This window comes from Phragmites australis, chromosome 21, assembly GCF_958298935.1.
Source record: "Phragmites australis chromosome 21, lpPhrAust1.1, whole genome shotgun sequence".
Taxonomy (NCBI): domain Eukaryota; kingdom Viridiplantae; phylum Streptophyta; class Magnoliopsida; order Poales; family Poaceae; genus Phragmites; species Phragmites australis.
Window position 1 is genome coordinate 2,184,994 of NC_084941.1, and position 16,671 is coordinate 2,201,664.

The window sequence follows — 16,671 nt, forward strand, 5'->3', positions numbered from 1 at the left end:
AACAAACTCTTTTTAGACTCTAAACAAAATTTTGAAAAAGCTTTTAAATTTCAAAAAAATATTATTTTATTGCTTTAAAATGCTGACAACCCAAAATAGAAATTTTGAGGTGTGACACCTGGTGCGTGAGATATGGTGGCGATTGCTTGGGATTCATACTCCTATGGCCGAGACTAGCCTCCTCAATTGGTGGCTTAACCTTCAACGGCGCGCCGCAGAGCAGCTTCGAAAGGACTTTGATTCTATAATCCTCTTAGTTTGTTGGAGGATTTAGCTATCACGAAATAACATCGTTTTTAACAACCATCGTGCTTCTTCGGACAACCTGATGGCTCTCATCAACGAAGATATCGATTCTTGGTATCAGTCAGGCGCTAAACATCTATCCATCGCATGGTGCAGCTGAGAGCTCACGGCTCGATCATCTGATTTCCATTGGCTGTTGCTGTAACCGTTGATCTAATACTTGTAATCTCCTAGCTTAGTATCCTCTGTCTTTCATGTTTTGGCTAGTTGGACGTTGTGTAATCTCACTTATTTTTTACATAATATAATATCCATAGCCCTCCTCCGTATTCGAGAAAAAAAAAGCCGTGAAGACGACTGCACGAACGCCAAGGATAACATCGAATCGCGGACGCAAGCAACGAGCAGAGACAGTGAAACGGGTTGCAGCTTTCAGGGTGAGGAACATCAACTTGCTTACGGGAGCGAGGCAATGCAATCTGCAGTGCAGGCATGGGCAACGAGTCGAGGCAGGCGAGCTGCAGGTCGAAATCAATCTAAATCACCGGAGCAGCTGGGATTACAGATCATGCCTGACTTATCGCCGCAATGGCTAAAAGAGTAGTTTACTCACACTCAATGACGAAGGATCACGACAAAGAGGCCGCTTTGGCGTACGGCACGGGCCGGCTGAAGATTACTTCGATCAAATGCAAACTCAATGGTCCATGATGATAGTATAAATGGCAAACCTACCACTTAGTCGGCTGGTGATACGTCAGGCGAGGAGTTCGCAGGCCACATGTCAGGCAGGAGATCGCGAGGGCGACGGCGACGGCGACCGCCGGCCTGGCCGTGCTCTGACGCCGTCGTCAATTATCGAACTGTGCACCGACTGGGACGCTCGCAGCACGCAAAGAACAGAGGCGGAGTGGGCAAGCGCCGGCAGCAGAGCAAGAACAGCGGCATCAATCGGCAATGGCGACTGCCAGCGTGTTAGGTTGCAGCTCGCGCGTCATGGTGTTGTTACGCGAGACGGATGGCAAGCTGACAAAGACATTGCTGTTGCAATCAAAATGTCGTTGGGAATCAGTACTACGCGTCTGCTCAAGCAAGTTTCTCAAGATGATGGATGTTCTTTTCGCGACGAAAAACATTTCAAAGACGTTGCTGCTGATGAATGCCTGTTATTGGCAGCTACGCCACGCATGATGGTGCAGCAGTTCAATGTACTTGCACGCTTGTGATCAATCATGTGCTCTGCGAGATAAACATTTTCGGTCTGAATCTTCAGGAGCGTACAGACTCCGATGCACGCAGTACTCTCTTCCAAGTTGCCTGTGGACCTGGCTTTTTTGTTCCGTAGATGATTGCCAACTTGCCATCTCGTGGCACGTCTACGGATCAGCCGGAAAATTGGATCAATCATGTGCTCTGCGAGATAAACATTTTAGGTCATTTTCAGCAGTTATCTTAAATTTTTATTCTCAAAAATACTATTACATCATCATCTATCACTATTACAGCATTCTTTTTTTTTCATCTCCAGCAGCTCTCCTATTTCCTACCTTGTACTCCTCTTTTTCTCTCTCCGAACCCGCTGTCAGCCTCTGTAAACAGTGTTGCTACAGTACTCGACACGGTCGTCTGCCTCTGGGCCCACTGCCAGACCTCCGAGCAGTGTTGCTACAGCACTACTACAGTGATACGTCTGATACAGTAGGCCACAAAAATACAGACCCCCACCCTCTTTCCGCAACACTGTAGCGTCACTGTTTGGCACTGTGGCACTGGATGAGATGCTGCTGAAATTCAATTTCCAGTGCGACAGTACTTTGCGGAGTACTGTAGTACTGTAGAGTTGGCCTTATCAGAGGTCAGTGAACCGAACATGCGCCATCTGCCCGCCCATGGCATTTGATTTTTTGCCATTATACTATCCGGTAGAGTGACAAATTTACTATTAAATTTACTGTTATAGATCCAGAGAGTCTATTTGTTATCCTCAGTAAAAAAATTATCACTCCAGTAGAGTGACAAAAAATTAAATATTCCGTCTCCATAAAGGGTAGAGCAAATAGCTAACTACCTATTATCTAAATATTTGAGTATAAAAAGAAGCATCTATGTTCGTTCTTAAAATTATGAAATTAATATTTAATTAGAAAAATAGATTTAGATTATTTATTGTCATGAACATCTAACGGCCTGGGTTAAACCAAATAGTTCATATCAAATACGATTAATAAATAGCTAAATTTAAAATTAAAAATTATAAAAAATTAGCATATCCATACGGTCAGGAAGCAAAATATCTAAATAAAGAGTCCAAATAAAATAAAATAAATAATAATTAAAACTAGGATTAGAATAGAAAAAATAATAATTCAAATTACGATAAATTTAACCATGCTATTAACATAGATCAACTTGCTAGTTCTGAATATCTTTTAGAGTAATGCTACTCGGCAGCAACTTAGGGTGAAAATGCTATAAATATTAGAAACTGTGCAAACTCATCGAAAAGTATACCAAGAAGCTTTAATTTTTTTTGAAACTTTGGACAGCTCTAGATGAGATCATGTTCTACGTGCACACGAAATTTCAAATCCAAACTCGATCACGTTTGAAAGATATGAAAAAGACAAATTTGAAGTGGAATAGCACTACAAAGGATTACTGTGCATCTCCGTTCTCTGGTAGGACAAGATATGGTCCTGCCAGTCCTAAAAATACCTGACAATGCTAATTCTAGAGCCCGGAAAGCAGTTCTTGAAGAAGTTCCAGATGATATTGCAGCAAGAAAATTATCGAAATAATTTTATTCTTAAATAATATCATAAAATATTGGTATAATTGCAGTTCCAGATGATGCTTTAACCGCCAAAAGAACTTTACACGATATGGGCCATACAAGAAAAAACTGCTCGATTCTTGGACACAATCCAACATGGCATCTGGTCTACCTTACCTACTAGCAGAATATTTTTTTAAATCCAAAAATTGTAAATATATATGTTAGTTTTGAATTTTCACAATTCTATACTCTTGTCACCCGTTAAAAGGACGACATGTAACTATCTCCCTTTCATTAGGTGACAGAGTATAGAATTGTAAAATTTCAAAACGGACGTATATATTTGTAATTTTTAGATTTAAAGTATAAAAATAAAAAAAATCTCAGGAGAAAGGCCTAAGGCACGCATGTCCTGCGGACTGCAATCCGTATATGCGACCCCGTTAGCTGATCTGACTGGACCGAATCGCGATTATTATCCGCGACCAGTCTATGGAATGGGCTGATAGCCCGAGACGCGATTATCGCGAGCGATTATTCTTCCGAAATGGGCCGAGACACGAGTGCAGCTGCTGGGCTCCACGGCCTCCGCTGCTTCTTTCTTCAGTCTCCAGAAAGTGCAGCCATGCCTTTTCTTTTACTTTTTTTTTGTTTCACCACTTTATTCTGCTTCTTTCTTGTCAGGGTACTTTGTTCTATTTCTGATACGGCATATATGGCAGCAGAATATCAAGTCCAGACAGTTCTTATTTACAATGATAAAAAATATTTGTTCAAACTTTGTTACAAAAGAAAACTGAGTTCCTTGAAACATAAGGGGAAAATCTTTAGTGCAAATAAATAAATGGTTGCAAATGTATAAATAACGAATGTTGTCCGATCAACTCTATCCGAAGATTACGATTAATCCCACTATTCCATTAATAGAGGAGTTGATTTGCAGAAAAACTTCTGTGTAGCTACAAAATATCATGAAATAACCTTTTCTTTGATGGAATGGTAGGGTCAACTACAAACTTAGGATGAGATTGAACGGACACACTGTTTGCACATTTGTAACAATTTGCTTTTTGCACCAATTTTTTTCCCAAACATAAGAACCCGAAACAGATCAAGTTCCCCTTTGGAACTTGGGACTTTTTCCCCGATTTCCGCGGGAATTGAACTTATTTTCTTGGAATTCATGCATCAGGAGTGCAGAGCAGCAGCACTGCCTGGAAACAACACAACCATCGCAAGACCCAGCTTGAAGCCAAATCAACTCGAGTGATTACCACGCGCTCACCCACCCTTCCTCCGGTACGCCGCGACGCTCTACGCTTCCTCCGGTGTGCCGTGCAGCGCGGGCTGCCACTCGCCGGCCCTCGCCGCTCCCGCGCCCTCCTCCGGCTCCGACCGCGGCGGCGCGCGCGTCAGCTGCCGTTCCAGCGGCACGGCCGGGACCGTCCCGCGGCACTGCCTCCGGGTGACGCCCGCAGCGATGCGCTCCAGCTCGCCCCTGCTCACCACGATCTTGGCGCGGAGCCCGCCGTTGCCGCGGGACACGACGGTGACACCGCCGCCGCCCTGAAGCGCTTGCCGACGCTGGGGGCTCCCGAAACGGAAGAAGCAGCTGCGCATGCTGGTGCTGCCGATACGTTGTCTGTGGCCAACCAACTGGCCATGGCGCATCGCCTTGCGCCTATATATAGACGTACGCGTGCTCGCATCGACCGGTTGTTGATCGAGTTCGATTGTTCTTCCGCTGGTAGCTCATGATCCGGCCGGCGGCTTGATTTGTCGGTTGGCTGTGGAATATGGAATTAGTTCGGTACGAGTCAATGGTGGCATTTCGATTCCACATGGCTCCATGATTCTAGTATTCGATCGACGAGCTACGTGATCGATGCCACCACAAGTTGACGCCGTTCTCGCGTAATGATTTGCGTGGCCACGGGCTTAACCGACGACGACGATGCTTGTCTACAGCATACTGCTAGATAGACAGATGATTGTGCATACTAAAACTGCGGGTCCACTAATTGCTTTGCATAATTGAACTTTGAAGCCGATCGTGCATGCTCCCAGCTGAAACATTGTAATCCGATCGTTAAATCCAGGAGATGATGAGTCTGACTGAGGAAAATCTAGGAACAGAAATAAACCACTGAGGTCAAACAGCAATATATAGTTACATATTATAGCTTCTTTATACAATGGGTTATGGATGATTCAAAGGCAGTCTATGCGCAACAATGCAAGACTTGGACTAATTCTATTCCATGCATGCTTGGGATATGAATGAATATCTGTTCAATGCTCTGCCACACTGTGCAGTTACAATCGGAGTGTAGCAGAGATCTATCGATCTACGAATGATAATTTGGGGCTCAGGATTAATATTACATATCCAGTGATGAGTTCGTTGTATATCACCGATCCAAGATGATCTGCCGGATCCAGCCCACGTCGAGTCGCAACCATTGAAACGAAAGCCTGAGAATGGATCAACTAACCTCCATTACATCCAGGAGCAGTAGAGAAGGATTCAGAAGGTAGTTCATCGATTAGTGGAGAAGGTGCTATCCTCTCCCTCGGCACTGCACAGTAGGCCGCATATTTCTTTTCAACGGCATGCAACGACGCACGACTATTTTTACCACAACGATTTATCACCAACCAGATAACATTACATAGTAGACGGAGGTAAAATTGGCCGACCGTAGAAATAAGGGTGATGCTATTCATCAGGCAGCTGAAAATCGAGTAAATTACCGTCGACGGTACTCAGGCGTTAGATCTCATCGGACGTCTGTTATTGTTTCTTCCACATCCAATTGAAACAATATTGTATATCGTGTTCCTCTCATCGCCTGTGTTCTTGCCCCATACTCTGTAGTCTCCGATGGCTCTCCCACCATCAGCCTTCGCCGTGCTAACTAGCTTATTTTTGCGCTTTCTCGTCGTCGGCACCTCCCAACTGACGGTCCTCCGCCTCCCATGGCTGATGGCGTCTCCGGCTCCTTGTCACCCCACCCTCCACGTCCACCAACACCACTGGACCGTCCTGCTTCTCCGGACATTCCTTTAAGCCCAAAAAACACATCAACGACTCCAAAAATTCTCTTTTTATATCCTAAACCTCGCCGGTCATGATATACGCAGCAGCGACGGATCGATTGAAATCTTCCATGTTTTCAGGCCATTGAAATTTTGGAGGCGCACAGAAATGACGACTACTACTACTACTAAATGGGGAGTCCAATTATTTATTGATTACTAAGAGGACACTACTCCTCCCACATGTAATTAAAGCCTTTGAGCCAGATCTCATCAGAAGAGACGGTGACTCTGGTATAACTTTTCTCCCGATCCGATTGATCTAGTCCTCAGTATCATCGAGGAGCTTTGAGGTAGTCGTCCATCTCGGGGATGAAACCGTCGGACGGCGGGTGCTTCTTGGCAACTCTGGCATAGCGCTTCTCCAACTCCGTCTCGGGATCGTACTAGTGGAGCTTCCCCTCCCGGCGGTACTCCTCCATCGTGGCCATGCACACATTCACTTCCTCGATCGCCACTTGAATAAACACAAGCGCGCGCAGCCATCCGCTGCGTGGGCGTCCAATGCTTTCTCCACCACGGGGAGGGAGAGCAGCTAGGCGTAACCTTCTCTCCCCTGGCCGCCCGGCCTCGCTCGCCCGCGATCCCTGATTATACTGCTTTCTCCATCAGATCTTGACGCCCAACCAAATCAAGATTGATTTGTTGTTGTTTGTATCATCAGACCCTCCGACTCGGACCCAACTGAATCGGGCAGGGGAAGAGGTGGCTCTGAGTCATCGTAATCGATCTCCACGCTGAAACTGGAGGACCGGGATCTCCTGACGTTGAAGTCACAATGAATTCATCCCTGACGCGTCAGTTCAGATCTATGTGCCAGTGATTAACAGTGAAGTCAGTAGATCTCGGTCAGATGCTGGAAGCGCGCATGGCCCTAGACGCATGCCCGCTTGTCGAGTCTTCACTTCGATTATAAATACAGTATATCTTCGTAACGGATATCCACTCTACACATATTTTTAATCTGCTACGATAAATTTTATAACCACAACAGGGTAAATAAGGTATGTGTCGAAATTACAGATAATTTCGTCGCTGACGCGTGAGCTCAGCCCCACGTGTCAGTGACTAATAGTGAAGTCAGGAGATCCCGATCAGATGCTGGAAACGCGCACGGCCCCAGACGCATGCCCGCTTGTCGAGTCTTCACTTCAATTATAAATACGGTATATCTTTGTAACGGATATCCACTCTACACATATTCTTAACCCGATACATAAGTTTTATGACCACAACATGGTAAATAAGGCATGTGCCAAAATTACAGATAATTCATTGTATTCTATACGAAAATCATCCTTAAATTAGGATTGAAATTTTCAAATATAAGAAAGAAATACAATATGAAAAAATTATACTTAGAGTTTCTGAGTATGATATGACTATTCCACCTTGACTATATAAGGAGGGGATTTAATTCCAAGCTAGAGATCTCAAGTCAGATTAAATTCTCAGCAATGAGCCAAATAAACAATATAATATAAGTCTAGTCGGGTGGGTAGTACCAGAGACACCCATTGAGATCAATAACAAAGTCATACTACGACAATTCCATCTGACAAGGACTTCAAAATTTAGAACATGAAAAAAAATTCGCCGAGCTCTTTAGAATTAGATATAGACAGGCCCAATTACAATTATTTTCTTTCTAAGATTATTCAAGGTGGAACATGACATAGAACTAATATACTAAGGAAGATCCAAACCTATATAAAACTCATGTCTCTATCTTTGATACACACGTTGAGACCAGCAGATATCCTCATATTATACAAGTATTCACATAATCAACGTTTTCAATCGTCGACATGATTCCTCACCGTCATCGTGTTTTTTTTTTAAAAAAAACTATCCTCTAGCTTTTATACAAAATGTATTTTTTTTTCCAGAAATACTAGTACAACTCGTAGACACATATACACACTCACACGATTACATGCACTCACTGTCGGTGAAAAAATTTGTCTTTCACGAACAAGATACAGCGAGAACCAGCTCACTGGAGTGGCTCAAGCTTAGGAAAGAAGTGGAGAGGAAAGAAATGCTTAGAGTGATTATCAAAATATGCCCCCTTGGCATCGTGTGTCCATAGCCTATATTTATATTATTTTTTTAGAGTAAATGTACAAGTATACCCCTACAAAGGTTATGATACAAGTTGTCACTATACCAACAGGATCTAGAGCAAATCTAGTAAAATACAGCCCAGACCCAAATCAAAATATCAGATACTCTGATGACATCCCCTAACCGCAGTGGTCACTGTGGCGTCAAGCGGCTACAACATATGGTCGGTCGCTGGCTGCGGCGCCGGTCTTATCCAGCGTGCTGCGGCGGCCACCACTTGCATCGGGTGTCAGGGCGGCCACTATTGTACTGCCATTAAATACCAGTCACATCATGGTCAACCACGTGGCTGGTGGGCCTGTCCTGCTGGTTGCACGAGGAGCCCTGCCCTCTGCTAAGCCTCTGGGGGTTCAGAGGTCTCTATGGTTGATTCGGAGCCTAGGGTTCCAGAGGCGTTCTGGTCTTGATGCTCTTCAGATTAGGCTGATAGAGCCGGGGGCATCGGGGGTATTTAATGTTGATCTCTCAACAATCACGCAATGTATACTGAAGATCAGAAATACATAGTTTAGAGATTGATAACTTCACCACACGCGTCTCGCTGCCAATAGATATATTGTCTACCATTAAAAGAAAATTCTGTCTTAATAAGATACATAAGTAGCAAACTTTAAGTTTGATCCTAATAGACAAAGAGTTAACCACCTCCACTAACTTAAAAAAAAAGACTTAGTTCTCAGACAAAATGTATTTTATTCACCCGCTTTAGACAAAAAGGCAATTTCTCACTATCCACTAGTTATTTTGTTTGTATTTCTTTCTTTCTTGAAGTCACATGTCACATAGTATTGGTGGTAAGTGCGTGCAGCAGCGAAGTCTCACTTCAGCTGTACCGGATACTAGCTAGCGTGCTGAGCCAACAACGAAGCAAAATCGAGCGAGTGGCCCTGATGCTCGCCAGTCGCTGCAGTACAAACCAAAGTTTCCCATGCATCCGCGATTTTAATCTCATTTCAACCGTAACAAAAATTCAGCAATAGGGAACCTAATCACACGCCGACGGTATTAATTTTTCAAAAACAAAACACTGATCCTCCAAGAGACCTAGATGCCTCCGGTTAATACAGACATGCGATACTCCTGCCGTCCTGCGTGTTGTAAAAAATTCCAAAAAGCAATTGGTTCGATCGAATGAAGTTAAGTATATATAAACTGGAAGGCGAAGGCGAAACCCAGAAGGCAACCACTGCTTTTTCTCCACCGACTACCATTTCTCAAGCTATTCTTCACGGAAAATATGCTGTTCCACCGGCTGTATGCGTAACTTTACTTTTCCTCTCGATCGACTTTCCTGGCTCGACTGAGCAAAGCACATCGATCTCCAGTAACATTTAAGATGTCCACACTGCCTAAGTCATGGCATACTATTTAACCTGTTACGTCTTAAATAAGTACTTATTTGGATATGCCGATCAACCTAACCTTGTCAAATCAGCTTGTAATTAGAAAATCCCTTTTACAAAACTGGAAAATCACACATTACAGAATAATAAAATTGATGATAGTAAAATTCTTAATACAACAAAAAATCACATATTATAAAAAAAGAAAAACTGACGATTGTAAAATCTCTATTACAACATAGAAAACACTCACTGTGAAAATTAATGGAAATTGACAACAAAAAATCCCTATTTATATTTTGCTCGGAGATCGAGAAAAGAAAAAGAAAAATCACTCGCTCGAAGAATATTTAACTTTTTCCCACTCTAATAGAGTGGCAATTACTCGTTAAAGATGGTAAATAGGTCATCCTAAATTTATAATAACGAATTCAATAATAAATTTAACATTCTACCGAATAATAAAGTCGTAAAAGAATCAAATACCCTCTGGCTCGGCGGCAACCGCTGGTAGGCGGGCAAGACGACAAGTGCTCCACGATCAACGAGGGTACCGTCTGCGCATCGCCACATCGGCCTTTTTTCTTATTTCTCCATGTCACACACATGCCGATCGATATGCCATGCATACACTCCATTATCGGTGGTACAAATCAAACTCCCAAGTATCAATTTCATCATCATATCAGAAAATCCTCTACGCGCGTACCAAATCGCAACGGACCATATTCTAATCTACAAAATAAAACAAAAGGCCGATGCTTCTTTTAACCAAAAATAAAACCTTGATTATTCAGAAGATGCTTCTTGTTGGTATAAAAAAAAAAATCCTCCTGTATATTTAGAAAGAATTCAGAAAAAGCTACTGCTGACCCGACTAAGAATATCGAATGATTTAAATATGAAAAAAGAAGGCAGGGCTAAGGCTAAAGCAAGGACCACCTGTATGCAGGGGTGGATCCGGGGTTTGGGTTCCAGCCCTCTATTGCTTCGCAGCTAAGACTAGCCTCCACAGCTTCTCTTCAGGGGTGATATTTTTACTGTGAAGGGATTTTCATTCTTTTTGGCGCTTTAACGGTTTTTCTTCACAGTTCCCGTCACGATAGGACTCCTAGGGTCATTCCTTTCAGAACGGGATTCTCTCTTATTTTCCTTCGTAATTTTCTTTGAAGGGAAGCTGTTAGAGATAAAAGAAAATAAAGAAAATGAGAACGGGTAAGAGAATCAGAAAGAAAACGAAATGAAAGAAATATGGTTGGAGATGATCTAATGAAAGCTCCCTTGAAGTCCTCAGTAATTTTTTTCGTCATGTATGAGAGAGGAAGAAAAAGAGAGAGAAAAAAAAGATAGAGAGAGGTGGATAAGACTCCCTCACTGTCTATATGCCTCGCATTTCTTTCCTTGTGAGCAAAGTTTTTCTTTTTTCCTGTTAATCTTCACGAAAATGCTACTACAATATGTGTACTTTTCCTCTACTGGACTTTTGTTGCACATCCATCTCCGAAACATTCGAGGTGTTATTAGCATGTCCACCCTGCCTACGTCATCATACGCACGCATAGCTGAGAGATCGAAACACGTACAAAAGCGAAGAGGAAGCGAGTGAACTTATGAAGCTAGCATACGCGAGCTGATCAAAGAGGGAAATAGCTAGAAGAAGAGAGCTCGAGGGAATAATCGGTCTGTCAGGCATGGAGGAGCTCGCGGAGCTGGGGCATCTGCTGGTCTTCGCCTTCCTCTTCTTCTTCGCCACCTTCATGGTCGGGCCGGTGATGACCGACGTGACGATGGAGGCGCTCTGCCCCGGCCGCGACGAGTGCTCCCTCGCCATCTACCTCACCGGCCTCCAGCAAGCTGTGAGTACTGAGATCGATCATGCGTGCATGGCCTCTGCATCACGCATGCATACTCCTGTCAATTTCTCAGGCCATGCACTACACGCACATACTTCTATCATCAGCACAGTTCGAACCTCGATCAACCGGCCTTTATCGCCCATGGATATGTAGGATGTTTTCTGCGAGTAGATTGTCAAGCTGCGCGCCTTGATCAACTGAGTAATTAAGAATCCAAAAGACGATATAGAAATTAGCGAAAGAGATCGACCGACGTGGCTGCTCCATACGTGTGATCACTACCCATGGTTACTTGCAATTGTTTCATTCCCACCCAGAGCTAGCATTTCCTGATCGGCGATCAGATTCGTTTCGATCGTTTCCAAGAACACGGAGATGGCATGAAGAGAGTGGAAGCCCCACTAAGCACGCCTTCGCGGTTTATTGTTCCTTTAGATAACCACCGCTACTTAGTTGCCTTGAATTAGCAAGTTACAAAGCGACCTAGTGGCGAGATAGATGCCGTTTTATATTATCACGATCAGCGAGTGGGTAAGTGAGAATCAACTTGGTGTGACCATAAAAGTTAAGAAAGCTTTTTATTTTTTAAAAAAAGTGAGTGATGAGAACGTCAGTGTCCGTTTCCCCAGGCCTGCGCGTATTTTGGTCGACTCCGTTGCGTCGGTGATGACACTTTTCATCGCCATGGCGGTCACTTTGAGTGGCCTATTGCTCTGGTGACTTCAGAGCTAGCTTCTCATCTTTAGAACCGGCACAGTGTGGTCGTGTTGCGTCACCCGGCGATCTCGAGCAGGTACCATGGAGACTTTGTCGACAACTTACGCAAGAGACCTGGCCTTTGTAATTAACGCCGCACCGACCATTTGGTACTTCACTTTGTCCCTGTATGTCAAAAGCAGAAGCATTGCCCCCGGAAGGTGGTAAAGTTAGCAAAAGTCATCGCAGACACAGTGCATATATAGCAAATCGCCAAATCCTCGTGAGTACATTAAGATCGAGACACATGAAAAATAAATAGCAGTGCTTGCTTAGTCTCATGCGACTTCCACCCGGCCGGTGGTAATTCCTGTGAAACCTGCCGGAAAGCGACCGAGACGGCGACACGTCCACGGACCGGCCACCGGGAAACTGGGCTGTGTCCGATTGCTCTCGAACCACAGGCACGCCAGCGACACCACTATGCCTCCACTAACATCACATCGCCGGAAAAGAGAAGCTGCCTAGAGCACGCACTGTGCTGTGCGCTGACACGCGACGTCGACACGACACGCGACGATCCGATCCGATCCGATCCGAGCAGTGGCTCGAGCGAAGGGTACGGCAGCTCGACAAGCAGCCACACGTTGGCGATGCCACCAAATCCTCCCACACTTGGCCGCTGCGTGGCACTGTTTCCTCTGATTTTTTTTCTTCTTCAGGTTACCGGCCTGGGTGCTCTTGTGGTGACTCCGATCGTCGGCAACCTGTCAGACAGGTACGGCAGGAAGGCGTTGCTTGCGATCCCTGCGACCGTTTCCATCGTGCCACTGGGTAATCCTCGTATCAACATACAAGTTACAACTGAGCACATTCACTGAGGACACTCCACAGAGGAAATAAACTCTATGCAGCAGATTATTTTCTCAGCGTGAATTAAAAAATAACCAGTGTTGAGATTTACTCAACATTAATTATATATATCAAGTAATGAGTATGTAAAATACTTTTTTCTATTTAAATGAGATCTATCGCTTTGAGATCATATTAAAAATAAGTGATGACTATCTAGATGGTACTGTAGGAGGAGGCATATATAGCACCGTTATATAAAATTTATTTCCTCCTATTAGGTTAGATCTTTAAATGTAATTGATTGTTGCATAGTAGCTCAATACTGACTGACACCTGATAGGGATCCTGGCGTACGACCGGACGAAGGCGTGCTTCTACGCGTACTACGTAACAAAGACCCTGACGGCGATGGTCTCCGAAGGCAGCATGCAGTGCCTCTCGCTTGCTTACGTGGTATCTCATCTCGCATCTCTGTCTCTCTTTCCCCTTTCACGCTGTACGTGCTGGTTTTAGGCTTCTTCAGCTCGTCAAATTGTAAACCTCCTGCAGGCTGACAGGGTACCCGAGACGCGGCGGGCGGCGGCCTTCGGCGTCTTCTCCGGCGTCTGCACGGCCGGCTTCGTCTTCGGCACCATAGCCGCCCGCTTCCTCCCTGTCTCGTCCACGTTTCAGGCACGTCTGCGTCAGAGAACACGCGGCCGGTGGTGAGCTTTTGCGTCCGGCCGGCAACCAAAGTAACCAGCTTGCGTTCTGGTGCTGCAGGTCTCCGTGGTGGCTGCCGTGGCAGCCGCGGTGTACATGAGGGCCTTCCTCCAGGAGACGGACAGCGGAGCCTCGTCGTGCAGCAGAGACGAGGAGGCCTGCTACCGTCCACTCTGCACTCCCTCCTCCTCCAGCGAGGAAGCGTCGCCAAGGCTCCCGCCTCTTCGAAAAGCGCCGTCGCTGTCGGCGATGGCCGCCCTTCTTACCAGCAGGTGACGTGTTGTTTGAGCCTCCCATTGTCTGAACTTCTGATGCGTCTCTGAATTTTTCGAAAGTCGTAATGGGTTCCTGCATCGCATAGCAAATTAGTAGCAGATCTACACAGGCAGTGTCCACTCTAGCTATAAGCCTGTAACTTTTTTAGTAAACCTACACCATAAACATGTAGAGGTTAAAATTTCAAGTCATCTGTTCTGTCCTTACCAGCTCCATGCATCTGATGAATGGCAGTGCACAAGTTTCTTCAGAGAACGACACAACATGATATTGACATCTTCCCTATTGCCAAAGCCACCATAATAAATTGAAGAGAATCGTACCATGATATGTATCTCAGATTACCTCCTGAACGCTTGCAAATAAACTGCAGCTCAACCTTCTCGAGAGCAGCGGTTGTCACATTTTTCCACGGCCTTGGTGAGACAGGCCTGCTAACTGCACTAATGGTACATCTCTTTTTTCTCCAGTAGGAAAGACACGACATTATGATGAATAAAAAAGTATACGTAAATTGTAATGATATAAACACTATGCAGACCTCGTGAATAATTCAGTAAGCTGAATTCATAAACAAAAGTGCTGTTTTACATGTCAAAAGCAAGCATTCTTGACTGCACCTGACGAATGTTTTAAAATTGCTTCTAAACTCATCTGCCTTTTGGGATACAAATCAGTACTTCCTCAAGGCAAAATTCCACTACAGCAAGAACCAGTATGCTAATTTGCTGCTTATTATTGGCATTACAGGAAGCCTCTCACAGGTACCATTTTATTTTGTAATGTTTTCTGCAATGCCTTTATTTGTGATCATTGTGGTGCTCGATTTTACGTTAGCTGCGCCTAAAGCAATTTAAGACTTGTGATGCAGCTAACCGTGATGCCACTCCTAGTGCCAAAGCTTGGTGAGCAGAAGCTACTTATCATAGCACTCATAGCGAGCTGCGTGCATGTAAGGACGTTGGTTTACTGAATACTACTGCTTATTTATTTCTGGTTAGTTTTCTACAATAGCTGTTTGATTTGCACTGGCATTGATGCTGCAGGGATTTCTATACAGCATCGCATGGTCATTCTGGGTACGCAATCGATCAAATAGCAATACTATTTTTGTTGTGAGATTTCATTTGGCGTTAATTGTGCTAAATTTCATGTTGTGTGTGGTTCTTGAAGGTCCCTTATCTTGCTGCAAGCTTTGTAATATTAAGCTTGTTGGTCACCCCTTGCGTAAGTAGTTACGTGTCAATGTCCCCTTTTAGTCACCATTTTTAGTTCCTTGAACCATATGAACAAAACTTTTCTATGGACTCTATTTTTAACAGATACGAAGCATCGTATCAAAAAAGGCGGGACCTTTTGAGCAGGTACTAATCCACAAGTCAATTGCATTCCACTGTTATAGTTTCTGTAAATGTCCCAACATATACTAGTTCAGATGACGTTTCTTTGCAAATAAAATGGAAGCTGATTATTTTCCACAACATACGAACAAGTCTTTTTGCATAACTTAATTTCGCAATGTAATGTTAAGGGAATGGTCCAAGGGTGCATCACTGGAATAAGCTCAACTGCAAACCTGATATCTCCTCTAATTTTTACTCCTCTCACAGGTATGTTATCTATACTAACACATCTCAACTCAAAACAACTTACACTCTTGAGATTTTGTTTTTTTCCACTTTTAATGACATAGCCTAAGAGCTTGGCCAAGTATTTTCATCGATGTAATTTGTCTTCATTTGACTTGACAGCTTGGTTTCTATCAGAAACTACACCTTTCAACTTTAAAGGCTTCAGCATTGCCTGCTCTGGATTTGCGACGGTAAGCCCCCAAGTTGAATATGTTATTTGTGTGGTAAAGATATTTTGTTGTACATAGAAAGTCGTGTTACTACTTTTGTATCCTATCATTCATTCTTGATATGAACTTCTAACCACTTGATATTAACCTTTACTCTCTACTGTGCTTCTTGCAGCTTGTAGCGCTTGCAATGAGCATAAATATGAGGTCGGCTAAAGTTCAACAGCCAGACGAGATATAGATGAGCTATCGTGTATTCTATGTTTGTGATATAAAACAAGTGAAATAGATGTCTTTCTAGCTCAGGTCAGGTGTCTTCTTGTTTTTGTCATACCATGTGTCCTAAAGACCTAAAAGTATGACATTAAAATTTAAAACGTTAGCTCTATCTAATTCTGCTCCTCAACAAGGAGATAACAAGATGCAGGAGATGCCTCTCCTCCCTCCCTCTCCCCCCAGCGCCCCTGTCGGGCAACCCACTGCCGATCCGCATCCTTAGCCACACGATCCTGCCTCCTCAACTACTCTGGCCACCCCACACCCCCCATGCCGGGCGCTGTGCATTGGGGCCACCAAAAATCCCCAACGCGCCTAGATCCGATCCACCACATTTGGCGAGAAATCTCATCTCCCCCGCCGCCAAGACTCGCTCACTGGAGACCCGACGAGGTGGATCTCATGCCTCCAACGTCAAATCCATTGCCGTCCTATGAGGATGTGATCAGAGGAGTTGCTTTCACTGCCATCCACTCCCCTCCCTCAATAGCTCGTCCCAGCCATCTTTGCTGCACAGAGAGCCAAGGACGCCTACGCCTAGTCAAAGACGTTAGCAGTGGCCTCGACCAGGGCACCGCTGCGTGACAAGACCCCCGCGTCACCCACCGCTCGTCACGA

The 16,671-nt window shown here is 44.4% G+C and overlaps 1 protein-coding gene across 3 annotated transcripts; it reads left to right on the top strand.

Annotated features, from left to right (window-relative positions):
• Window positions 1-11,052: 11,052 nt before the first annotated feature.
• LOC133904109 (uncharacterized) lies at window positions 11,053-16,108 on the top strand. 3 transcript variants are annotated; one of them, XM_062345594.1, is made up of 14 exons: window positions 11,058-11,447; window positions 12,866-12,977; window positions 13,339-13,451; window positions 13,548-13,670; window positions 13,761-13,972; window positions 14,350-14,425; window positions 14,654-14,740; window positions 14,848-14,928; window positions 15,023-15,055; window positions 15,150-15,203; window positions 15,299-15,340; window positions 15,508-15,586; window positions 15,728-15,798; window positions 15,953-16,108. In XM_062345594.1, the coding sequence occupies exons 1-14, from the start codon at window positions 11,283-11,285 to the stop codon at window positions 16,016-16,018; spliced, it is 1,314 nt and encodes a 437-aa protein (XP_062201578.1). In that variant the 5' UTR covers window positions 11,058-11,282; the 3' UTR covers window positions 16,019-16,108. The 3 variants fall into 3 exon arrangements, 2 of the variants coding, with proteins under 2 accessions (XP_062201579.1, XP_062201578.1); XM_062345595.1 differs by lacking the exon at window positions 14,350-14,425 and having other exon boundaries at window positions 11,053-11,447; window positions 14,835-14,928; XR_009907396.1 differs by lacking the exon at window positions 15,953-16,108 and having other exon boundaries at window positions 11,054-11,447; window positions 15,150-15,210; window positions 15,728-15,790.
• The last annotated feature ends 563 nt before the right edge of the window (window positions 16,109-16,671 follow it).